The sequence below is a fragment of the Tamandua tetradactyla genome, chromosome 11 (assembly GCF_023851605.1).
Source record: "Tamandua tetradactyla isolate mTamTet1 chromosome 11, mTamTet1.pri, whole genome shotgun sequence".
Lineage (NCBI taxonomy): Eukaryota > Metazoa > Chordata > Mammalia > Pilosa > Myrmecophagidae > Tamandua > Tamandua tetradactyla.
Genome location: NC_135337.1, coordinates 32,640,145 through 32,667,105, shown reverse-complemented (window position 1 = coordinate 32,667,105; position 26,961 = coordinate 32,640,145). Strand labels below are relative to the sequence as shown.

Below are 26,961 nucleotides of genomic sequence, written 5' to 3'. Positions count from 1 at the left end.
AAGTATCCAAATTTAAGAGTTGTGATTCCTACTCTTCCAGCTACTAGCCATGTGCCCTTTGATGTGTTCATTTAATTTCTGAAAAACGGGCATAATACAACTTCACTGCTAAAGATGGGTGACATGTATGAGTTTTCAAAAGGGTTGGCAATCCCCTAGGAGTAATATGAATGAAGAACTCCGGAGGTTAAGATGAACCACACCATCAACCTAAATTAACCTAGTCCATGGGACAGATATTTAAAAATGACTTGACTTTTTATGACTACAAATGCATGGTTTTTAAAGTCTTTTGTGGAAATTTTCTAAAATTTCAAAAATGGAGAAGTCATTTATGAAAATCAGACCAAGTAAGTGTGAAAGACTATGTTCTTATATGTCTCTCTTTCTGGGTTCACAACTAGTCCCATGATATTGATAAAGTAATTAATTTAATAGACCAGTTTATAAAGTGCTTTGCATAAAGGAGCTCTCCAGACTGGGCGTCTTGTGCACATGATGGGGCCTGACAAGGAGATTAATCCTGAGAGTCTCAGGGAAGGAAAAACGTCCAGATTTTCCTCACAAGACAACATCATCCAGAAGAATTCTGGGCATAGAGGTGAGAAGCCCATGTTCTAGTCCTGCCTCAAACACCAACTGTAACTATGGGCACACTTCTTCCATACAAAATGGGAAAATTGCCCTAGAGGATTGCCAACTCACCATTCTATAGTAACTAGTGGCTCCCTTTTCTGTTTCTCACATGTGCCTCACAACCCACTAGCCCCCTTCACATACACTTCTTGAACTAGGGACTGTCACAAAGATAAGGTGAACTAGTTCCCTTAGCATTTTTTCTCTCTGAATGGGTAAATACTGTTGATGACACTCAAAGGAAGCCACTCCCATAGCTGTAAGTTAATACTTTCAGATCACAACAGATACACCTACCCTCACAATTAATTTCTCTCTCTAAAACTAAGTAATTTACTACCTTCCCATTAAGGTCACATGCATCAATGGATTAACAAATTAGTATTTTAAAATGGCAACAGTAGAGAGGAAAAGAAGAAAGAAGAGAATGAAGGGAGGACAGACGAAAGAGAAGAGAAAGCATGAGGGGGAAAAAAGAGGAAAGGGAAAGAGAATGAAAGCCAAGGTCTCCTTATCACAACCCAAAGTTTGGCAAATGTTCACTAACCAACTCATTCTTATAAAGGCCCAGGGGGATTCATTTCAAAATAACAGCATAAAGACTTACTTGGAGGAATAGGATTCGATTCCTTCATGCTTGGACCAGCTTCTGAAACAAAAACATCAGTCACAACATATTCCATGGAGAAATCAAGTTTTAAGCAAAAGGTCACAAAATTTCAACAGGCTGTCCCTTTTCTATTTGTTAATAAACACTTACTTGTGAAAGCTCTGCCAGTTATCAAGTATCCTCTTTAGATCTCATACCTATAGCATGGGTTTCTCAGAAATTTTAAACACTATGCTTTGCTAAGATTGATTGTGCAGGCTGTTCAGTTTGAAGAAAACTTGAAGACAAACACCTAAACATAAGAAAAGTAATCTGAGGCTGACAATGACATATGTATGCACACATACATTTACTTAAAGGGTTCCTTCGAATATCATGCACCTCCAGTGTCATCAGAAGGTTTTCCTACTTTCACAAAACACTATCAATTTAATGTATACAAAAGTATGTTTATTTTTCTATACCTAATGCCATTAACCTATAGTTCAGTTCCTCTTCATCTCCCATCTGTGTTATCATAGAGGTCTCCTCACAGGTCTCCCATCTCCATTACCACCTGTAGTAATTTCCTTCTCCATATTTGCCCCCAGAGTGAATTTACCACAGCCCAGACTGATCATGTTATTGTCTTGATTAAACCCTCTAATGACTCCCCTTCATTCATAGGGAAAAAAAAAAAAATCCAAACTCTTAGCATGGGCAGACAAAGTTCTCCTTCTCTCCTCTAGTTACCTTTCCCAGCAGGAACATTTACCAGTCATGGGCTCCTCATAATTTGTTATTTAAGGCCCCCAAATTCTCCACATGTCCCCTGTCATCAAGGTCTGCAAAGCACCCATGAAATGCCCTCCTCCATCCGCCAAACTCCCAAGCCCTGCTTTATTGGCATTACTGCTGGGGAGGGAGGGTGCTCCCCTCACACTCCCACTGCCCCATCCCCACACAGCAGAGATGGTCTCACCTGCCTTTGCTCAAACCATCTGCAGGGGGCACCGAGATCTTACTCAGCTGTATATCCTCAGGGCCCTGCCTGGGATACAGTAGTCCATTTCTAATAAGAAATGTTTGGTGAAGGATGACTTAAGTGTTGGCATACATTTGAAAATGGAGGCAGTGCAGGAAACTAAGAACGAGACTATATGAAAATGGTGGTAAGTCACAACATTTCTATCATTTGAGTCCATAAAATGCTCTCAACAGCCATGATCTCATCTGAGGTTCCCATCAGCCTTGCAGGGGTAAGGCAGGACAAGTCATTTTATCCCTAATTTACTAATGAGCAGCCTGAGACTCTGATGTTCTGTGACTGGCCCAAAGTCACAGCTGGAAAGCATGTGGGCAGGAGCTGAACCAGAGTTCCAGATTCTTAGTCCCCAGGCTAAGTGACTGGTGAGGGTCACTCTGTCCTTCCCTGGGGAAGCATTTATTAAGTAGCTACAGAAGCACAGCTACTTATAACCAGTGGGAATGGCACAGACCAGGGGTTAGCAATCCATGGCCCACTACCTATTTTCATAGGGCCCGTGAGCTAAGAATGGATTTCATATTTGTAAATGGTTGGAAAAAATCAGAAGAATGATGTGGAAATTATATGAAATTCAGAGTTCAGTGGTCATAAATAAAGTTTCATTTGAACATGGGCCCTTGTAATTTATATATTGTCTATGGTTGCTTTGGGGCCACAATGGCAGAGTTGAGTAGTTGAGACAAGAACTGTCTGGCCTGCAAAAATACATATTATCTGGTCCTTCAAGAAAAAAATTATGACCTTCTGGTGTAGATTCTGCCTCTTTCCTTAGAGTTTAAAATGACTCAACTTCTTCTCCATATTCATTCAATAAAAAAGGAACACACACCTTCTGTTGGAACCCAAAGTGCAGTGGAAAGAACTAGATTGTTGACAATTTCACCAAGACAAACAGCATTTGAGTTGATATTAGAAAATGAAGAAGCTAGGTAGGGTGGAAGGAGACAGAATTATACATGCTCAGGTTTAACCAACTCTGGAGGAAGATATGCTACTGGATGACTCAGGAATGAACGCTGCCCCCTGGAGTTGTGTAACATTGGTGGCCCTGGGCTGAGGATACAGGGAAAAGTTACACTTAAATATTTCTAAGAAAGTAAAAACAATTGTATGATTTTAAGAAAATCTAATTCAATATGCAAAGCTCACACTAACTACAAAAGGTGGCACAAAACATTGTCTCCTGGGAGTTTCCTTCCGCAGCCATATTGGCAGCAAGAAAAGAAAATTGTGACGCCTTATGTTTGTATGGTGGTTTATGGTTGTTAAAGAGCCTGCCCTTCCTTTATCTCATTTTAAACCCCCAAGAACCCTATTGAAGTAGGGCTATCCAACCACAAAATTCTCTTACTTTTAAGAAGTAGTGGTTTAATTCACTGAACTAAGTCCAAAGGCATTTAGATGGCTCCATGGTGTGCATCATGCAAGAAATATACACACTTCTGGGAAGAGTTCCATCCAATCAACCACCCATGGTTAAACTTTTGTCACTCAGAATCCCCAAGCAGTTTAAAAAAATCATGATTCTTCCCGAAGGAAATTTCACACGTGAGGAATTTAGGTTTTATAGCAAAGCCTCTGTGATGGATGACATTGTTTTAAAAATCTTAATGAACTTATGCTATGATCTAACCCTCTACCTCCACCTCAAATAGGGGCCTTCTCACAGAGCTAAACAGAAACAGTTGTGGCTTATTTCCCCTGGGACAAGTTTCTCCACGATTACTGTGCATAAACAATAATAAGCACAGGCTGCAGAACTGAGGTTAAAGGATTTATCCTCTAACTTTTTTGTTCCAAAATCTCCAATAACCCCTGAGCATAACTATAAGTTTGATCTCCACCAGAACCCTATAATTGAGTTGCCATGCTGAAAGGAAAAGAGTGGACATGACAATATTTACTTTTGGTTTAAGGGTGAGACTGTAAGAAAGGAATTCAGCTATTATTATAGACAATTTTAGCAATAAACATTTCTTTACAGAAAGGACAAACTATGATCAACATTCTGAATTAAGTCTTTTCATATACTCTGAGCAAATCTGGGTCTTACCTAATCTACAAAACTTTCCTCCTTGGATTGTTAGGCATGGTTTTTATAACCAGGATATTTCTGGGGTTATGTATAAGCAACTGACCAGAGCTTTTGGCCTTTGGCTTTCAGTTCAATTCTCCCAAACACTGTAGGACAAAGCAGGTTCAAAGGGAAACAAAGCATCTAACTGGTACCCACGTCTACAGGTATTTGGCCAAGAGGGGGGTGGGGAAGCTGGAGACTCAGGAGGCCTTTGTACAGATCAATAACAGATTAATAACAGTTTTTATTAACTCGACTGTAACTGAACCTCTTCTCTGGGTACTTTCAATATTTATGGCATTCACTGCAATTGCCTGGTTACTTATCTGCATCCTCCCATTAGATCAGCAGTTCTCAAGTACGGGTGATTTTGTAAACCCCTCCCCTCCAGGAACATTTGGCAATGTCTAGAGATATTGGGGTTGTTATAACTACTGGCGTTACAAGGGTCACTGCTGGCATCTGGTGGGTAGAGGCCATGCACAGGTCAGCCCCCTACAAAAAATAATTATCTTGTCCAAAGTGTCAACAGTGCTAAGGTTGAGAGGCCCTACATTAGACTCTAAAGGCCTTGTGAAAAGGATCTTAATTTGTTTGTTACACGCCCAGCATTTAATTGGTACTCAACAAATATTTTTAAAATAAACAACCACGATTAATTATGAATATCTTACTGCTGTGTACCTTTCCCTATAACTCAACCTTCACACTGTTCTCATGCTTCCTAAATGATCTGGTCATTGGTTTCCTCCTTAAGATGCTTTGATAGTTCACATCTTGCAGAAATACAAAGAGGAATGCATGAAATGAATGTCTGGGTCTTCTTCAAAATAATCCAGCGAGGGCTGGTAAGCACTGAAACCAATTTGGCCACAAGTTGGTAAAGTTGGTAACCGTTGAAACCAGATGGTAGATTCATGGGGGTTCATTCTGCCATTCTCTCTACCTTTGTATATATTTGAAATTTTCCATAATATAAGCTTCTTAAAAAGTGAAGCACATGCAATAAAAAAAAAAATCCTATGATAAATACCCCTCTCCTTTATAGGATAGAGACTGAACATCTTGGTTCGTCAACTAAGTGTTTCTACCATCTTGCTGCTCAGCTTCTTCCCGTCTCGTCCTCACCAGAGAATAAAATCTGGCTGGACCTTTATAGTAAATTTGTTTTAGAAAAATCAAATGTATTCACAAAAAACAATGCCTCTCTTGGATTAACTTCAAATTGACATTAACAACTTTCCCTTTCGCTCCTGTTCCTCTCCCCTCCTTATCCCACACACACACAAAAAAGAGTTTGGCTGAGAGGGTGAGAGGAAGCAAGGAAATGAATCTTAGTACTGAGTATCCATGATATGCCAGATGCTGTTCTGAGCACACTCTTATTTTTAAAATAAAAAATACAGAGAAAAAAATATGGAGAAAATTCGGTATTTCAAACATATAACTTGCTAATAATTATGTATTACATCTAAATCATGGCACATTTGGGAATGCTGCTTATTGCTCTTTTACGACCACACTTTTTTAAGTTTCAGAGAAATGATTACTCCTCCCTTTCACCATTTTTTAATTTATTATTACTGACGTGGTGCAATGCTATAAAAAGAGGCCACAGCATCCAAAGCAAACAACACTAACATGTCTATACTTCAAAATATTTCAGAAAGTATGGTAGGATGGCACCACCTCAACTATCTTAATTGTTTTGCCATAAACCATAATATGCACAAACTACTCATGTTTCCTGGGATTCTTTAGTGAGTTACAATCCAAAGTCATAGAACTTCTCCTGAACGATACTCTTTTAAACAATTTACAGGTTTAACCCTTTGGGGAAACAGGCTTTTTCTCTAAAATTCCTCATGTCCTTTTCAGTTTATAATCATTTGAGTATGTGGGTGATAACCTGAATACCAATGTGATATAGTATGAAAGAGAGGGAGGGTAAATGTGTTGGAAGAGGGAAATGAGGAGACAGATGACTGCATTGCTTGTAGTTTTTGTTGAAAACTAGAATCAATCTCCATCTAGGAAAATGCATAGAGTTTAAGAGCATGGGTTTTGGAATTAAAGTGCCTGGATGTGAATCCCCAGATCTACCATTTATATATTTTGTAATCTTGGCCAAGCTATTTCACCTCTCTTTACACCTGCCTCATAGGGGTGCTGTGAGGATGAAATACGATGAGCCACACAAACCATTTAGCACAGAGCCTTGTATAAAGTAAATTCTCAATAAATGTTAGATCATCATCATCCCCATCTCCATTGTTGACATCACTACCAGCATGTCATCTATAGTTGAAAGTTTAGGTAATGAAAGAATGTTAACCCAATGCTGGTCCCCAAGGCACTTAGAGTAAAAGCTCAGGAAGGTTCCATTAAAAACAGTGGAAAAATCGCTTCTGGGCCTTTTGGCTAAGATCAAGTGTAGTATCTGTTCTTATCAGTTTAATATCTGATGCGTCCTCTATCCGAGGACAATATATTGGGTGGATTTTTGGAGCAGGGAGATGGAATGGGAGCTTGCTCCGTCCACTCCATGCATCGACCTGGTATTGCAGTACTTCCAGGAACGGTGCACCAAAAAAAAAAAAAAACAGTGGAAAATGATCATGATGATGAATAGGCAACTATGCAATGATATTGTGAGTTACTGATTATATATGTAGAACGGGATGATCAAAATAGGAATGTTTGTGTTTATTTGGTGGTTTTTTTTTTGTATTTAAAAAAAAATAAATAAATAATAATAATAATAAAAACAGTGGACCAGAGGGGAGACCTAGAATAATTTATTGGTGGGTAGAGGCCATGCACAGGTCAGTCCCCTACAAAAAATAATTATCTCATCCAAAGTGTCAACAGTGCTAAGGTTGAGAAGCCCTACATTAAACTCTAAAGGCCTGCTCTCTCTGTCTGTGGATGTAAGAAACACTGCCTGAAATGTATCCATGCTATTGGCAGTGATAGCCATAGAGCAGCTCTTTATCTGCTGCCCCAGAAAACCCAAGTGTTAGGAAATAAGATGGCTCAAATGACAGGGGAGAGCTGGAGCTTTGGCACTGCCTTCAAAGAGCACCAGTGTTGTAAAAGGGACAACGAGAGGTTCCACTGGCTAAACTTTTGCCCAAAAAGTTAAATCCCAATAAAAGATCCACCCATCACCACCCACCCCCAATAACTACTACAGTAGATAGAAAGCTGCCTGGCAGGAAGAGAACTCACAACCCCTTCTAATATTCAAATAAACCAATGCTATCAGGCAAATGACCACAATACTTTTCCAATTCACTGTGAGACAGAGGGAAAGCACAGACTCCAATGGCCTGCATCGAGGAGAAGTACTTATAGAGTCAAAGAAAAATAAACATGAAAAGCAACTGGAGACACACACATACAGTTGAAAACTGCCAAAAGACCTATATCATTCAGTGCAAAGGTAAAAAGTGTATTTGTGTACAAACCCTGGGAAGCTGGCCTACAGTTTAACCTCCTCTATTTGTTTAACAAACCTAAGCAATAAACGTTCTTCATCCACATGCTTCCCCACTAAAATCTAGCCTCAATCAGTAATCCCATTAAATTGCTTTGATATTTGATAAAACTTTCCTCTTGAACTTTTTGTGTAAAGAAAACACTGAAATTTCAGGATAATTACGCTAAGTTTAAATAAAAGTAATTGCCTTATTTACAAGAGAAATTACTTAGAAAAATACTACTATACTTGAAAGAAGAATGAATGAATTACTGGAAGTTATACTGCTGCAATATTAATGCCTAATTATTGTCTGGCATAGGAATGAACAAGCTGCTGCCTTCAATTACCAGTAGAATTACTTCTCTCAAAATAGGTGAGAATAACAGATGGACTAGAGGTGGTTGCTGCTATTGTTAAGCTACTTTTATAGTACAAAACAGAACCAGCTGTTGCTCAATTATGATATACTTTGCAACAAATCTTTCCCCTGAACCCAATAAACAAGGACCTATTTAGGTAATTCATTTATAGAAAGACTGTGGTTGTTCTATTTCAACTGGTTGAAAAGCAGCCAATGAAAATAAAACAAACAAACATAAACCATTGCTAAGAAACCAATAAACATCTAATATGTACATTTCACACCAACTTCAAGATGGCTGCAAAATGAATTAAAAATTATTTTGCTTGTTCAAACAGCACAATTAAGGGTTACAGCTGAAAGCCTCTGGAAGCCATCTGGTCCAAACCCTTTCTTTTCCAGGTAAAAACAATTAAACGCAAGGAGCAAAGGGGGTTCTCTTAAGTTCCTCGGCCAGTTAGTGAAAAAGCTAAGTGTGCCCCAGTCTCCTGTCTCTCCTATCTCTCTTGCCTTTCTGAAGTGAGAGTGTGCCTAGGAAGGGGGCAGAGGCCACCAGCAGATCTGATAATTACAATTGCGTTATTTTTACAAGGTCATTCAAATAAATAAGAAGCTGGGCAGCACCCGTACCCACATGCCTACTCTTTTATTTAGGTCCTGCCTGCCCCAGGATAATTTGTGCTGCCCAATCCTACCAAAGACCAATCAAAAACTATTCAGTATCAGAAACACCATCCCATGGTCACCCACTCCCACCCCTAAATCCTAGAGCTGGTGTCGGCACACCCAAGAGGTTCCCCCAGCTAATGCCGGCAACTGGAGCCAAGGCTGTTGGTTGACTTTTGTCAAGGCCCTGGTGCCCTGGTCCTCTTAACTCCAGAGGCTTGGAATCTACTTTCATTCTCCCAACCCTCTCTCAATGTGGTACCAGGAGAGAACAATGTGGTTGTTGAGAAGAATAACTGATAACTGTAACTTCCCAGATACCCCATGCCACATTTGGTTCCACCGTCCACATGTTGACAGCAATCTGGTGTGTTCTTTGTTCATGCCCCTTGAAGCTGTGATGTGGGTCCCCATCAGATGCTCTCCACACAATCCACAGGGCGTAACACCCATTGTTAAGACCCCCATAGGGCTCAGCTCTGCTTCTCTGCTGGTTTGGCTGGTCTGGCTGGTCATGCTCTGCTCTATGCCCAGTCTGGCACTGCCTTGCCTGTTCTCCCAGGTGACAACATCACACCTTTTAAGACACATCCTTCCATTTCTTCTAGAAGGGGGAGGTTGCTGAATATTCGTTGCATGTGTAGGGAGAGGCATCTTGGCCATGAAGCATCTAATGTGACTGTGTAAAATACTGAAAACTGAATGATAAAAATGCACTGGGGTAATGGTTCTCAACCTTCTTTCCGTGACACCTAAGATGGGATGATGTTCACATGCCTAACACCCTCCCAAACACATCTGCAATGTTGACAAAGCACAATAACTTGTAGTCTGCTCATGCATTACCGATACATCATTCAGCATGGGCTACAGTGCAGAAAGGTGGGCTGTGAATCATATGCAATTCCCAGCATGCCAGGAGTAACCTGAATGCTCTCATGCACACTCAACAAAGTACATTTGAGTGCAAGGGAGAGCGACAGTATGACAGGGACAACCTTGAGTCTGACCCAGTTTTTAAAGAGGAAGTCACTTGCAAATGTTTCACTTACAACACAACCAAAATGACAGTAGGAGAACCGACTAAATAAAGGCTCTTCAGGCAGAGGATCCTTTTCTAAAGTTACTAAGCTGCCCTAAATTTATCTTTTGAATGAAACTGGACTGTTACAGTTTTGGATCCTCTTAATGAGCATCCCATAACCCCTATTCTTTGTCAAGAGCCTCCAAGGTGTACCTTTAGGTTCTCTGTCTTGGTAGATCACAGCAAGGGGCTTGGTGAATGTCTTCTTATTCTGTAACATGGCCCAGATTGTCGAGGCGTCCAGTGAGGTGCAGGCTTCGTCAGGAGGTACACACTGTGGGGCAGAACAAAGCATAAAGTTGGGGTCGCTAGAAAGGGCCTTTGCCAGCTCAGCTGTCCTGCAGTCCCTTATCAGACAGCTCAGTCATTTATCATAGAAAAATGGAAGATATGAATGTTTCTCAAAGAACCCAAGTTTTCAGGGAGATACAGTGGCAGATCTAGGGCCTTCTCAGCTACATTTAAAGATGCATGCAAATATCACTAGATGGCTTGTAAATGATCTCTTTTTTTTTCCTTCTTCCCGCAAAACAACTAGAGGTTTTAGTGTTATTTAGTCTGAAAAAATAGATTAACCATATGACTAATATTGGCCCTTCACCAAGCTGGCTTATAAACAGTTCATTTTTGTGATTTGTGATGGTGGGAAACTTCATATATTGTGTTATGAAGGTGACAGATTTATATTTAATTGTCCAAAAGATAATCATGTTGTAGAATTTGTTTGTTTTTTGACTTTTTTTTTCTTTTTTGTGAACTATAACATATATACAAAAAAGCAATAAATTTCAAAGCACAGCACAACAATTAGTTGCAGAACAGATTTCAGAGTTTGGTATGGGTTACAATTCCACAATTTTAAGTTTTTACTTCTAGCTGCTCTAAAACTTTGGAGACTAAAAGAAATATCAATTATAATGATTCAGCAATCATTCATCTGTTAAACCCTACCTTCTCTGTATAACTCGACATCCCCTTTGATCTTTCTATCCCACTCTTTACGGGTATTTGGGCTATGGCCATTCTAACTTTTTCATGTTGAAGGATCTGTCAATAATATGAGGTAGGGAGATGAAAGTAGCTGATATTCTGAAGAGGTTGGGCCCTCTAGGTTTCAGGACTTATCTGGTCCAGGGACCCATCTGGAGGTTATAGGTTTCTGGAAAGTTATGCTAATGCATGGACCCTTTGGAGATTCTTATCTATTGCCCTAGGTGTTCTTTAGGATTGGCTGGAATGGTTTTGCTGGGGTTTGGTAAGGTATGACAGGTAGCAGTGTCTAACTGAAGCTTTCATAAGAGTGACCTCCAGAATAGCCTCTCGACTCTATTTGAACTCTCTCAGCCACTGATACTTTATTAGTTACACTTCTTTACCCCCCTTTGGTCAGGATGGCATTGTTGATCCCATGGTTCCAGGGCTAGATTCATCCCTGAGAGTCATCTCCCACACCGCCAGGGAGACTTTCACCCCTGGATGTCATGTCCCACATAGGGGGGAGGGCAATGATTTCACTTACAGAGTTGGGCTAAGAGAGAGTGAGACCACAACTGAGCAATAAAAGAGGTACTCCAGAAGTAAGTTTTATGCATGCCTGAAGATAGGCTAAGCTTCTCCGGTACCTACATAAGCTCAGTTTTCTGTAAATCCTGGTATAAGTACATGCACCATGAAAAAGCAGGGTCATCTGCTTTTAATGTTCTAAAGTGCAGGTCCTGGGGAGCTGTACCCAGGTGTGGAGGCCATGAGATCAGCTGCCTCTAGCTATTTTAAAGCCCAAAATTTATAAGCAGCATGTCCAGGCCCACTGTGCCTATTATAAAAAAATATGATCACACTTCAGTACCTTCCTCTTTAAAATAACTTTGGTTTCTTGTCCATGCACATCAATAAGTGAAATTCTAATGTAATGACACCTATTCACACTTATTGTAAGAAGAAATACATCAATCATTTTTAAAGTCTGTAGCAAGGCACCCCCAAAAGCTGATTAACTTCCAGCTACACCAATCACACACAAAAAAACAAAACCTGGCTTTAGTGTCATTGACGCTTCAAGACAATTCTCTGGGTCTCAGTTTCATCAGTAAAATAGAGGATTGGACTCGATGCTCTCTGAGACCTCTTCCTAGAACATCCTTTGGCTCTGTCTATCATCACAGAAAGCATTCAAAAGCCAGTAAGGCTGGAAATATTAATTAAAAGGCAGCAAAAAGGAAGACAGTGGTAATAGCTCATTCTAAGCCACTGTTTCATAAATGGTAAATTGTGTACTGTCTCATCTGCTCCTCTACCTAGGAAAGAACTCAGGTTCTATGATATCTATTTTATAGATGAGGAAATGCAGGTTCTGGAAGTCAAAAGGACTTGCTTAAAACCCTGTTAAGAAGTAGTAGGCCTTCCTTCCCTAGTCCTATGCTCCCTTCCACTGTATCCTACTGCTCCTGGATATAAATGACCACTTTAGTTCAGGGTTATCCACTGTCATCTTCTGGGACTCAAAGTATTCTGAAAGGAAATAGTAGGATTAATTTTTGCAGGCTAACCCACTATGAAGCTGGGATGCTTGAAGCCAGGCTCAGAGAAAGGTAACAGCCAAAGTCACCAGCAAAAAATCCCAGGTAACTGCCAGGCCTTCCCTCTGAGATTCCTAACTCCCAATTATCTTTCTGCTTACAGTAAGCAGCTGGGTGCCACAATTAAGCATTGAGGTCTCTGTGGTTCTCTGCCTCTGTCCATGAAGCCCCAACCTTGATGGCCACTGAAAGTGAAAGCTCATAAGGCTAAGGCATGAATGTTTCCAAAAGCAATGAACATAGATGAAATTGCCTTATATGCACATGCTCCCTGTTGATTATGATCAGATTTGCTGTATTTTCATATGTAAACAAAATTCTCTTTGGTGTTATAGGAGAAATGGATACCCAGGGGAACATAATGGTTCAAATGATTCAGATCAATTGTATTCTTCTGATGATCATCATTTTTCCTCCTACACCTTTACCTATCCCTTATAACCAATACAATAAAAGAGAATTCCATACATACAATACATTGTCAATTATATAGCTCGAGGATTTTTGGACACTGATTGATATGCGACTACAAAGAAGCCAGCCTACACCATTATATTATATAATTTCACATGTGCGTCTATTTTGTAAATATCTTTACATAATAAAAATGAGATATTTACATAATAGACACACATATGAAATTATATAATAATTATGGCAGATCATAGAAACAAAATTATAGCAGAAGAACCACACAAAGCTGACCTGATGATGAGGTACACAAAACTAACCTGATGAGATACTTTAATTAAACCTGCAGATCTATACTACAGCAGCCATTCCAGAAAAGTCAGATGGTTCTGATTTCTGTTGTTGCAAAAGAATGTATGATTTCAATAAGAGGAGTGAAATGAAGTAAACATAATGAACCAGTATGAAACTAGAAAATTAACATTTTTGCTAGTTTCCCTAAAAAGTCCCCCTGAGATAAGGCAACCTTATAATTCATACAGGGAAGTTCAAAAACAATTGCAATATAAGTCTCAGTAGAGCCTGGAAGAATTAATCCCCAAACTGAACTTGTCCTTTTGGTTCTTTGTATTTTGGGCACTTTATCCTATCCGAATAGCTAAGATAAAGCCAGAGCTCTCTCTCCATGGAAAATAGTCTTGATTTATCACTTGCAAGGTAATATGAAGCAGCCCGAATGGAAAAAAAAATCATACTGGCAAGATTTATTCTATAAGACTCCATAAAACTCACAGCTCTCTGATAACGCTGACTTTATTACTTGGGTCAGGCAGTTCCAAAACCCAAAACCTAAACCTTCAATAACTTGTGATTAAACTTTTCTGGCAGGTCACAGCCACACCACAAAATGTCAGGGAGTCAAAATGGATGAAGGCCCGCTAACCTTAGGTAACTTCTGGGGGCCCTTTTCCTTCTTGGTACACAATGTAAGTTCACACTGTAGAAAGAGCAGTGAGGTGTTGAAGATGGGCTTAAAAACAAAGCTAAATCGCTTCTTATCCATCTCAGCTTGTGGAATAGGAAAGTGCACTCTCTTGGGATTGTAGAATTTCACAGACTCATCTTTAGGACAAATGTTCTCAATGATGGTATAATCAGACATTCTATCAGGGTTCGAATATGGAGAGATAAAGCATGTATGAATGGCGAATCCCAGTTCTCGGTCAGCCTTAGTAACAGACACCTACAAAGAACAAAAAGATCAATTTAGAAATGAGCGACTCATACTTTCACTTTCCACATGAAGGTGAGATCACGGTATAGCCCTCCTAATTACAGACAGTGCTTTATTTTCATAATTTTTCATACTTTTTTACCAAAGTAACATATATGCAATGATGACAGAGATGTTTTTCATCTAAACTTGATATGCATGGTGACAACGAAGTATTTATTTGATTCAAATGCCAGTCTGGAAGATTCAAATACAAATGAAGTCTCTTGAACCCTCCAGAAGTTGTCTGGGCAATAAAAATAAAAGTATGCTGAACAACTAAAGTGAATTTTTCACAATGAATAAAAACACCAATAGGCAATGTCTCCTAACATCGTAATAACACATCATTTGTAAGGCAGGCTCTCTTTAAAACATGCTCAGAAAAGAGAGTACAGAGAGCACAAAGGCAAGGAGGACTGAGTCTCTAAACTATGACAAGCCAGACTAAGCTAAAGCATCACCGTGAAGCTGTAGATTCATCTAAGGCTCTGTTTCATCGTGAGAAGGCAGAGAGCTGGCTTTGGTGCTGGATGTCAGGTACAGTGCATTCTGGTCAAAATTCGGACCTGGCAAACTGTCTCAGCTGTTCCCAGGTCCAAACCAGGTCTTGCTAAATACTCTCCCATCAGTCTTTAAGCCCAGGGGTATTTCAAGGGGAGTCTGATTTGGAAACGTTTCTGATTCATTTACATTTCCCTCTTAGAAAAACATTTGTAAGGGCTATGCCCAAACTTTGTTAAGGTTCATTCTTTTCTTTAGAAACAGGAAGTAGTGTTAGGCCAAGTGTAAACAGAATTCAAATCTCAACCGTCCTGAACTCAGCAAAACAACCTGGAAGAGAAGGGATTCTCCATTTGGGATTCCACGGATCGTCAGGTGATGAACTCTCCCATGCACACCTGGCTCCATGACTAAACTTAGGATCAGGATAAACTTAAACACTTTAGAAATAAGGTTAATTTTTAATTCTATGCCAAAAGTCCCAGAATCCTTTCAAAAGACGTGGAAATAAAAGCAAACTTTCTGTTCTGGGATGTTGTTCAGGGGAAGACCCTGACACTGCAGAGTTTTCGAGTCCAGGGCACTATTATGAAAGATCCCACGTGGCTAACTACAGGGCATTCAACAAGGAAGGCGGGGGTGGGGGTGGGGGGGGTGGGGGGGGTGGGAGGGTTGAAGTGTGGGAGGATGCTAATGAAGATGATGGTGACAGAGTCATCTTGTGGCGCTTTATAAAGCTTACAAGGAGCTTTTGCATATTACTAATTCAATCCTTCAGAATAATCTGTGAGATAAGTATTTTCATCTCCAGTTTATAAATGAAAAACTGAACACACAGGAAAGATGAGTCACGTACTGTAAATCATGGACAGTAAGTACTGGGTAAAATCAAGGCTCAAAGTCAGGTCTTGTACCCCTAATCCATTCTCTCTTTATAACTTCACTATACTCATAGAATCAATTTACTGAGGCCTAAGCTGTGACTTTGGTGAGAGCCTTCTATGAGAAATTTCATAGGAAATAGTATTTGGCAGTTATGAAAATATTGACTTATTTTTGCAATATTTCTGAAAAACAAGGTATTCTTACTCCAGAGTGATGGCTAATTACATATAGCCTATTACTAAAAAGTGCTCTTTAATATGAACTTGAAATCCAGACTGCAATATCACAGACTAATTGCAAATTTCTCCTCTAATTTCAAAGAACATATGAAACACTAGAAATAAATGTCTACGGTATCCCAACAAGTTGTTTTGAAGGAAAAAAATATTATCAGTTAAGTCTTATAATCTAAAATGGACTGGAAACAAGTAGTAGAAGGACTACAGGCTTTGAAGTGAGACAAGCCCTAGGAAACATCACCTCTGCACTGCAAGGCCAGCTCAGGTGCTAGAGAGACTGAGCCTCACTTTTCTCACCTGTAAGGGCACTAATACCTAATAGATACAGTTATTGTGATAATTTGTAAAATAAACGCAAGCAAACAACACAGTTTCTAGCTATCCAATAAATGTCAGCTAGTAGCAGTAGTATTTCAATTTAAATTTTTTTGGTTATAAAGATTTTTTTCTTTTGTTTTTAATACCCCAAGACAAACAAACTAAAAGAGAAGCTGCCATTATGAAACCAACTACTACCCAGAGCAGATCAAGAGACAGGTGGCAAATTAATATTGTCTTTGGTTGAAGGAACCGACTGTGGTCTAGAGGGAACAGAGGATTCCGGAGGGCATGTGAAAAAGAAGGAAGGCTGGAAGAAGAAACCAGGAAATAGTTCTTTAGACCAAGTCAATGCTTTACTAAGTTTTATTGACCCTAAGTAAAAAAAATTTTCCTATTAGCACTAAGATTAGACATGGTTGCCATCCTATTTAGCAAAAACATTTACAATTCTCTCATATTTTACGTTGTTTAAAACAACCTTAAAAATAAAGCAGTTTATAACAATACCCCCTCCCCAAACTCTCCTCAATATACTTTTTTTTTAATGGTAGCAAATTATTTAGTCCACTTCTTTTTCATCACTTGACAATGTCTTAAACCAAATTTAATTATGAAAAATAAAGATGATCTACAAAAAGATATAAATGAGAGAACAAGAATGAAAAGATGAAAGTATAAAAACAATAATGTGCTTCAAATAAGCCACCACTGGGAGGGAGCAGAGAAATCCCAAAACTCCTAGAATAGGATATGCAGAGAATACTGGCTACTAATTAGCAGAAGCTGGCAAAGTGTTCCCAGGCATATATTTGAAAAAGAACAAAATGCGCATAAGCAGCACCCCTATAATCCATAACACAACAGGGTGTCATTTACCAACTGCACATGTAGATTGCGCTGCCCGAGAAAGCAAAAGAGCATCAACGATCTGGGCTTAGGAAGATTAGGAGCAGCATCTTAGCAGCAATGGAGAAAGGAGATGCACCCAAAGAAAAGAGAAGGTCTCTTAGAACATGGGGTCAAAAAGGAGTAGGGTCAGAGAATCCATAGGACCAAGGAAAACAACATTTAGAGCCTGACAACTCCGTCCCAGAATCTGTGCAAATGTGAGAGTTATTTGTCTGTCTAAAATAGAAATATGTGCACTGAGGTCACTTTTAATATATGGAAGTACCTTATTTCAACCTTTGAGCTTCTCACAGTGCAGGAGAACACAAACTTGCAGCTTAGCACCAAAACCAGCTCATCAGATGATGCCCAATGCTTCCCTGGAAGACCAGCTGGCAATAGGCAAATTGAAACACTAAAGGTTGTGCCCAGGGCACACAACAAATAGCAGGCAGATCTTGGTGCCATAGGTTCTACAGATTTATCTTCTCTAGAATCCAATCTATAAACTTGGATATTTGCACTACTAAGAGATTATGTCTTCTCCTCTTTCCAAGCCCACTTCCAAGCCCACTTTGAGGATAAATGATAGTAGCATCCAGTGGATAACAGTGAGGGCTCTGGAGCCAGACAGCCCAGGTATAAACGCTGGCAAGTCTGTGCCTCAATTTCCAAATCCATAAAATGGGGATATTGATAATCTTGTCTCACGGGACTGCTTTGCAGATTAATTACTACTACAAAGTTTATAACTGTATTTGGCACATAGTAAATCTGCAATAAATGATAGCTGGTATTTCCTTATTACCACTACTATCTAATAATGTTGTGGTCATTCCACAGTTTATGTTACATATGAGTATTACCATTATGTGTAGGAAATAGTTTCAATTCATTTGCATAAATATTTAAAACAATCTTCATGCGAGGATTATACAGCATTTTGTTCAAAAGCGAGTACAATTTAAAAAGTACGTGAGGCATTTTGAAATATTCCATAGATAACTCTGGAACTACTGTTCCAAAATGCTAAGGACAAAACAAGGGCAGGACTTTATTAGTGGAACTGATGCTCTTGTCTAACATTTTATATATAAAATGTTCTCTCCATTTAGCATATGAAATGGCCTTCTCTAGCAGGAAATCAACCAGGAAGCATTTTCTGAGCCTAACCCCACGTAGAGCTGGTCAAGGGCCAAGGGCAAGAGCAAGGAGAGGCCCACTGCATGGAACTACCGGGTGCTTTAGCAAGTGGTCCATGAACCACAACTCAGCACTAACCCAACAGCCCAAGGCTAATATTCAGGTCTCACCTCAACATAAATATGCCCATTCTCTGCCACAGAAAAGACCCCTTGGGAGGGCACCAGAAAGAGGTCAGTGTTATACAGCTCCATGTTGAAGGTGATATTCCTGCTGGGTGGGTCCTGGACGATACTGGGATTCCCCACCTGCCGCAGGCTGCAATTAAACTGCAAAAAAAAGCAAACAGATGGAGATAAATCACAGCCACATGAAGGACGAAGGCCCTGTGGCTTTATGAACCTTGGCCTTTCACATTCAATTTTATTTTTCAACGGTACCTAACTAAAGCCAACCAAAAAGATAATATTCTCCACAAATGACCTAGGAGAAACAAATACATACCACCACAATTTCAGGTCGACCGAAGAAGGCAGTGTCTCCTTCATCTGCATCTCCTAGAAATCCGTTATCTCCTGACTCCAAGTCTTCATAACCATCTGGCCAACCACTACTGTCCCCAGGGGATGGAACCTGTATCACAATCTAAAAGGCAAAGAAAGCACAGGCAGTGTTATAAAAAGACCCACCTGCAGGTATCTGTTTCTACCTCACACCAATATCTATGCAATAATTTCAGATGCAAATTGAAAACCTGGCTTTAAAAAAAAATGCCAAGTTTTTGGGACTTCATCTTCAGGGCTGAATAATAAGGAAACCTCAATGCAGGTTCAAATTACATATAAAAATTCATTTTTCCCTTGTGAAGAAATAAAATTATTTCAAACAGTGGGAAAATCACTAGACACTAGAATGGGGTTGTCAATAGGCCAATATTGTTAAGGGGAGGTGAAGACCACCTTCTCCTTAGGGGGCTTCATGTTTAAAACTAAGAAATACCAAGCACCAACTATTACAAGGAACTTTTGTTATCTGTATACTTAGAGATCTGTATAAAGTCTGTTTTAAGTCAGAAGCAAAGGACCTAACTGATTCATTCTTCTCTTCATCTTTTCTCTTGCACTCCTGTATCTTTTGCTCATCTGTTCTTCAATATTTCTTTGTATGGAAAGAAGAGCATATTTATTCCAGGACAATCTATCTTAACACTGGGTTAGTTCTAGATAAAATGTAAGGACCATGACTCCATAAATAAAATATAAAATACTAATTTCTTTGCATATGTAGGATAGATCTATGGGAATCAAGGTCATCACAGTTTATTATTTCCTTTCTTTCATTCTTCTTCTTCTTTCTTTTTTTTGCCTTGCATGCTTGGATTCTAAACATGTTGCAAAACAAAAATATTTGGTAAGCCTGAAAATTACTGCAAACAATTATAACTGGAACAAAGCTAAAATATTTGCTTATGGGAGTATAATGGGAAGAGAATGAAGGAAAACTGCCTCTCTATATTCTTTATCAGGTCCTCAAAATAAAGCGCCATCGGAACTGAAGCATATACCCAGGATACTAAGTACCTTGAGTATCATAATTAAAATGAAAAAATATATAAATATGAGCAGGAAGGGGTGTTAAGGGCTTATGATATATATATTTCTTTCCTGAGGTAATCAACACCTTCTTTTCTGAATCATAGCTTTCCTTTTACTGGTGTTAATTTGGACATCAGTTTAAAATTCTGAAATCAAGTATATCAGTGTTGTAACTAACAAGAGGGTATTCATCATCATAGAAGTCAAAGATTAATCACTTATTTGAGTAACAAAGGGAGATCAACTTGGCTGGTGTTGGGGAAAGATCAGCAGATGAGAAGCCAAGAAGTTGGAATGGTCTTGGCTCTGCTGTTAACTAGTTGCTTGAATCTAAGCAAGTCTCTTAACTCTCTGGAGTTCAATTTCCTCACCTATGAAATGAGGAAGTTGGATGAGATCATTTCAGAATTCTTGCCAGCTCAAACATTCTAAGGTTCTCTGAGGAACAACAAACTTGGGCTCACAGGGAAGCCAGTCCCCACGTGAACCACAATGAACCTGGTCACCAGTTTCTTCCTTGGTTCGGGTCAAATACGTCCATCAGTGCTCAGTGACAGCCGCTGTTCCCCACCCTCCCCCATCCCAGGTCAAAGCTGGACACAGGGATATCTAAGTCTAACTTTTACCATCAAAAGTAGAACTGAAACTGCAAAAATAACACTGTAAAGTTTCTTTGAGGTTTCACATTTTGAATTCTTTCCATATTCACTGTGAAGTCTCCATCTCTAGGAGAATAGGTTTAATCCCAAGAAAAGGATTTAGATGAACTGACATGGATAGTTCCAGAAAATGAAGATTAGCTACTGAAATGGACTATCATTGTGGGAGCATATGGAATACACCCCCTACCTCCATTTGGAGCCTAGAATTCTTAGAGGTGTAAAGAGAGACTTAATGATAATTTCCTGAAGGCCCTTTTCAGATTTCTCTCTTTTGCGTGGGGGAAGATGTGTCCTCCCACTTCTAGATGAAATGTAAATGATGCCAGAGAGGCCACACATGTGGTTAGCTCAGCTGTGAAGAGGTGCTCACTCAAAGCGCAAGGCCTGGGTTTTATCCCCAGAGGACCAAGCCATTTGAAACTGTAGTTTGGCCAGAGAGAAGTTGTAATTATCTCACCAGTGAACCCCTTTGCCATGAGGAGGGGGCGGGAGAGAACACCACAAATGCTTGTGCCAAGAGAATGGGGACTCCTGACTCCTACACAATCACCAGTAAAGGAAATAAAGAGTTCCGAGTCAAAGTATATCACATTTTGTTGAGCACTGACACTTGGCTTTGCTCAGGCGCAGGGTATATGCCCCTCCTCACCAGCATAGAAACTGTAAGACTATTGACAGAATGAAGGCTAGCGCTAAACACAGCAAGGGTCTGATAAAGGACAAAGCTTTGTTCTGGAGAATACTCACGGAGTTATAGTAAACCATGCCATCAGGGGCCGATCGCCGGTGCTGAGTACCACAGCCATTGAAGGGGGACTCCAAAATGAAGTGGGTGCCATTCATTTTGGCCTTACAGGTAGGATCCAAAAGAGTGAGCTCCAACCCTGAGTAGCCGCTGGCCTGAAACAACAATCACCAAAGCCATTACAGGGATTCCACAGGCAGCTCCGCTGCACACGGGACAAGAGATTTTGCCTGGTCTTCCAAGTAAAGGTTGCTAGAGGCTTGAAGCCTCCTCCCCCACTTACCTCTTCCCAGCCTACAGCTTCTCAAAGCCCAAGGATTGTGTGTGTTGGCCTTGAAACTCAATAGCTAAATATTGACACGCAAAGGTCTGGAGCCTCCCCCCTCACGGAGAACAACAGGAACCGGGGGAGAGTCTCAGCCAAGGGAAGTGGGCCCATCCAACTGAGAAAACAGTATCAAGTCTCCAGAGTTCAAAAGGGATGGAGCTAGAGGGAAATAATTAACACAGGCCGAGGACAAGACAGGGAAGTCAAAGGCCCTCTTTTCTCTCCTTTACCAGCTACACTGACCTGAAGAGAGTCTTTCTCCACGGCCACGACCATCTTCTCGTGGCTGCATTTGACGGACAGGGCGACATCCATGCTCCCCTGCACCTCTTCGGGCTCTCTGGGACCAGGAAACAGTTGTACGCCGGGGATGACGGGGTCCCTTAGCCGGGGGGGCCTGTGCTCTGCCCCTTCCTTGTGGCCTCTGCCGGAGATGTCAGGGAAAGGGAAGGGGAATCCTCTGTCTCCGCCTCCCCTGCCCTGCATAGGTGGGTTCTTCAGGGCAGGCAGGGGGTCAGTGCCCAGCAGGATCCGCAGCTCTGGGGGGAGGGTATGGACTTCCTCATCCCTCATCTCCTCTGGAGGGGACAGAAGAAGGCAGAACATCATCCGTGTCTGATCACAGGCCACAGATATCATCAGAACAAGAGCAAGAGCAGCTGGCACAGAATGGCCATGTGTAAAATTACTTACTTTTTTTTTTTTTTTTTTAACTTAAAATTGCTTTTAATGAGTAATATGTCAAAGACATTAGGAGAGGGAAGCCTGGACTCTAGCCCTGGAATCCTCTCTAACTAACTCAGTGGCCACTGGGCAAACTGAGCCTCAGTTTCCTTATTTTTAAAATTAAGGATTTTTTTTTTTTTAATTAAGGAATTCAATTTGCTCAGTGGTTCTCAGCTTTGGCTGTACATTAAATCAACCTGGAAGCTTAAAAAGAAATCCCTACGCGCAGGCCGTACTCAAGGCCAGTTAAAAATCAGACTCTCTGGGGGTGGGACCCAATTATTAATATGTTTTAAAGCTCCCCATGTGAATCTAATATTTAGCCAAAGTTGAAAACAACTAAATTAGGTGATTTCAAAGACTCTCCTGGCTATAAAAACCTATGATTTGAATATGTCATATAAAACAAAATTATTACTTTCAAATTTCATTAAATATTTTTCTTGAAACTAGAGACTTTAGGTTCTAACAATATAGATGTTTTTAATTTAATTTATATATTATTTTTAAGTTATATTACTACCCCTTTTTTTGATTGCTAAATTCTAACAGATATCTGGGCACCCTGGTCTTCCAGAATTTAGTCTTTTAGTGGAAAAGAAAAGCTCCTGAAGCAACTATCCCTTCAAGGCAGAGATATATTTCCATACAATCAATATGTGATATTATCATATTCCAACAATTTAAAGAAAAGAGCCAATTCTTTCACCTATATTCTTTATATCCACTACTCACAGCCAGTGGATGCATGTTTGAGATAAGCTATCTCAGTAGAAAATGGAAGTAAAGATGACTGGTGAACATTAACTCCCCTTCCAGCCTGTATTTTTTAAAAGGATGGGTCCAAAGAAGTAAAAGTTTTGGAGGGTTTTAAATTTGTACTTTTGCAGAAACCTTCACAACAATCCTGTGAGGTAGGTCCTATTATTTTCTCCATTGTACGGGGGCAGAACCTAAGGCTCAGAGGTTAAGTGATGTCCCTGCCACAGTGAATAAATGGCAGAGGTGGGACTTGAACCTGTGCCCCAAAGTTTCATCCTAATGACACTGAACAGCAGTACCACAGGGTAAGGAACAGGATGGGGACCCAAAATCTTGGGGTTTGCACTGGTTTGAAAGTGTTGTGTTCCCCAGTAAAGCCATGTCCTTTAATCCTCATTCAATACTGTAGGGTGGAAACCTTTGATTAGATTGTTTTGATGGAGACTGACCCACTCAGTTGTGGGTGTGACCTTTTGATTAGATTACTTCCGTGGTGACGTGACACCCCAATTACGAGTGTGGCCTTTTCATAGATGGAGGCATGATTCCACCCATTCAAGGTGGGTCTTGATTAGTTTACTGGAGTCTTTTAAGAGGGGAGACATTTTGGAGGAAGACAGTTGCTTCAGAGTCTGCAGAGTCACAGACATTTGGAGATGCTCAGAGTACCGACAGAGAGAGCAAATGCCTAGATGTGGACATCTGGAAATGCAGAGCCCAGCAGACATCGCCATGTGCCTTCCCATGAGATGCTAAGCAAGCCAGAACCCAGAACAGTGTCCCAGAGGAGCTAAGTGAAGGCCCACAGATGCTTAAAGACGAAACCATTGGTATCAGAAGCTGGAAGCAACAGAACCAGGAATAATGACCAGGAGACACCAGTTACATGCTTTCCCATGCAAAAGACATTTGCCTTTCCTGAGTCAGGTTTTTTTTTATCTGGATGCCTTAGTTTGGACATTTTTATGACTTTAGAACTGTGAACTTGTAATTTAATAAATTCCCTTTTAAAGAGCTGTTCCATTTCTGGTATATTGCATTGAAGCAGCTTTAACAAACTAAAACAGATTTCAAGTCTTGCTTTCTAGTTTTAATAAAATTCAAATAACTTGAGCCTTTGCTTTCTGCTCCATTGAAATGGGATAACAACACCTTTGAGTGAGAATGAGAAAGCCCAAATGTGAGTCCTCATGACTATGTAACTTAATACAGGGCCTCTGACCAAGGGCTTCTCTCCTGCAGTTCCATCCCCTTTATATTCTCAGCTATCAGTGGTCATAGGGTACCTACTCATTAAGGACCCAGGCTAGTTTATTCTTAGTGTAATCAAGTGAAGGTGATTGGCCCATGTCATAACAAAGTTCTGTCTATAACTACCATGCAATCAATTGTTACTGAAAAATCTGTATTAAACATATTTCTTCAAAACAATCTACCATAATTCTAGATTAATGTAAGCCTTATAGCAAAAAGTACTAGAATCATTAAAATGTGCAACAGAAAAATAGTGTCAGATATCTGAAGTGAGATTTCCTGGTGGAAAGCTTTATTTGGAGAAATTTTATTACAATTAAAAAAAAATACTTACCATTGTTTTCAAGCTGAAGGTGAAATCTATTAGCCACAGGAGCCATTGTATATGATGTTACTGGACTATAGCCATTGTCCAAAGCCCACTTGATCAGATTCTCTTGGGTTGAAGGAATGTCATCTCTTATTGATCTGGTCATTTTCATGGATCTCTCACTCTCTTTCCCAAAGCCAATACTGTTTGGAGCCTGAAGATAGCAGCAAAATTGCACTCATGAGTCTAAAATGGTGCTTTCAGTAAGAAAATAAATAACTGAATCAAATAGAGTCTATGTTGTATTTGATGACCATTTTCCTTGGGCTAAAGAACACTGATATGAAACTCTTTAATAACACATTAAGAGACACTTATTCACACTGTTGGATCATACTGTTTTGGGTTGCTTATGTTGATACAAAAATAATCCAGTGACAAGCTAAGCAGCTACATACTACATCTAGTCTGTTACTATAGAGTTGGATTACTATTTAAATTATTAACACATAGACGATCAAATAGGAGATCCTTTTCCTTCTTTTAATTTAAAATTAAGTATGATGTATAGAGATGTGCATAGTTATTGCCAAAATATGCCTGATCTTCTACTTACAATCTAGTTACTTAAGTGTTGAGTCTATTCCATCTGTATAAACTATGAAATTCCATATGGTAAAATAACCAATGTTTGTATTTTACATATAATTTATGATCAATTTAGCAATCCTAGAATAGAGTTCTTTTGCCAATTCTTTTTAGTTGAAAATGCTTGGATTTTTATGTTCTAAAACACTAATTAAATCATTTAGGTAATCACTCCTCTGAGTACCAATATTTTCTCCAGTGATATAAGTCATAATATTAGCTCACTTTTGGTAACTAAGCACAAAATTAAAATTGATTGATAGAAATCTTTCTGGGAAAGACTATAATAGAATTTTTACATCTGAGTAAGAGTTCCACTGTACTTTTAAGATGGATTCTGAGTAACCAGCACAGAGAAGGTAAATTTCCCCATTGCCTGCTGACTCCAGCAGCGGTTAGATGGAAAGGGAGGCAAACGCTGCAAAGGGGACTCTGAAGGGAAGTCACCATATTTTTGACAACTGCTCCAATAGTGCTGCCGAGCCTTTCCAGCATGCAGATTATGCCATTTTCACACCATATAAAAATCACTTTAATTTCCATGCCCAATTATTTTCTCCTGCATTCATGCCGCATTTTTCCTAAATTCCCCATTTGTTTCCCATTCTGTTTGCCCCTAACATGACTAAATATTAATCCTTTCCCACTGCAAAACCATAAAAGATTCACAGGCTCTAAGTACTCTTGGCTGCTTTGCTTGTGGGATATTGGCTGAGGACATACATGTTTCAATTCAAAGAGTAAAGGATCGCACCCGGTATATTTTTCCATAACCCACAGTGCTTATCTGAGGGAAAATTGCCAGAGTGACCAGTCACAACCACCACAGGCAAAGGTACCCCAGAAAAAACTTGAGCCAGGTTCTGCCATCATTGCAACCTCAGTTTCCTAAGTTCAGAACATTCTAGCTGTTACTCTGATTCAGAGACTAGGGAAGAAAATATTTTTTTAAAAAAAGAAAACCAAAATGAGGTAAGGAACAATCCTGTTCTTAGACCCTCTTTATTCATTTATTCAACACCAGTTTCTTCCTAGGCCCAGCTTTTTCCAACCTTTCAAAGCAGCAGGTCATTTTGATTGGCTGGAATTTCCAACACTGGCCTAAAAAACAATACTGCCTGCCCTCATCTGCCCTAGTCTTTCATGTTGTTAGCTGAGAAAATATCATGTTTCCAGCCTACTAGCATCATAACTGCCACCTGTGCTTTTGTACCAATATGAATGATCTGTTTATACCTTTCACATGAACTCTCAGAGCTGTCAGTGCAATGCATACTGATTACGCTTTGGGACTTACAAGGCTTGAAATCTATCTAAACATCTGTAAATCAGCAAGGCTTGGGACAATAGCAGATGAGTTGGTTCCCAGCACTGAATAAATTCCGCACCCTGTATTTCTGGGAGTCCCCAGGTTTTCCCAGTCTCTATGAAGCTTCTCCAAATGGGGGTCTCCAAATACCACCATGTCTTTCCCAGCCTTATCTTCCTAATGAGCTCTGTAAAGCATCTAAGTGTCTTCCTTTCCCCCCCACCCCAGTGGCATCAGAACCACTGAGGGGTGGGGATAGAGTTGTCCAGAGACTACAATACATATGACCACTGGGATTTTTTCTTTAAGTCTTTTCTAAGAACAAGCTGGCCATCACCAACCTTGAATTTCTGAGGGCACATGAAACAATACAATGGGAAATCTCTAACATGTTTCTTCCATCTTTTATTTTACATTTTGGAAAATGTTCCTGCCAT

General features: G+C 39.9%; 1 protein-coding gene and 1 non-coding gene across 4 annotated transcripts in view; one reads left to right on the top strand and one right to left on the bottom strand.

The window, feature by feature from the left end:
- The window catches only part of TGFBR3 (transforming growth factor beta receptor 3), a 206,118-nt gene that overhangs the window by 12,911 nt on the left and 166,246 nt on the right, over window positions 1-26,961 (bottom strand). For 2 of the 3 annotated variants that reach the window (XM_077120291.1, XM_077120293.1), the window contains exons 8-15: window positions 24,592-24,781; window positions 21,759-22,093; window positions 21,190-21,342; window positions 18,690-18,830; window positions 18,356-18,514; window positions 13,876-14,175; window positions 10,099-10,219; window positions 1,244-1,285 (exon numbers count right to left, since the gene is read on the bottom strand). In XM_077120291.1, the coding sequence (XP_076976406.1) occupies window positions 1,244-1,285; window positions 10,099-10,219; window positions 13,876-14,175; window positions 18,356-18,514; window positions 18,690-18,830; window positions 21,190-21,342; window positions 21,759-22,093; window positions 24,592-24,781 (1,441 nt within the window). The remainder of the gene's footprint in view (window positions 1-1,243; window positions 1,286-10,098; window positions 10,220-13,875; window positions 14,176-18,355; window positions 18,515-18,689; window positions 18,831-21,189; window positions 21,343-21,758; window positions 22,094-24,591; window positions 24,782-26,961) is intronic. The other variant, XM_077120294.1, reaches the window with a different exon arrangement.
- Window positions 6,752-6,942, top strand: LOC143651125 (U2 spliceosomal RNA). Its single transcript, XR_013159862.1, has one exon. It is a non-coding gene; the product is annotated as a U2 spliceosomal RNA (small nuclear RNA).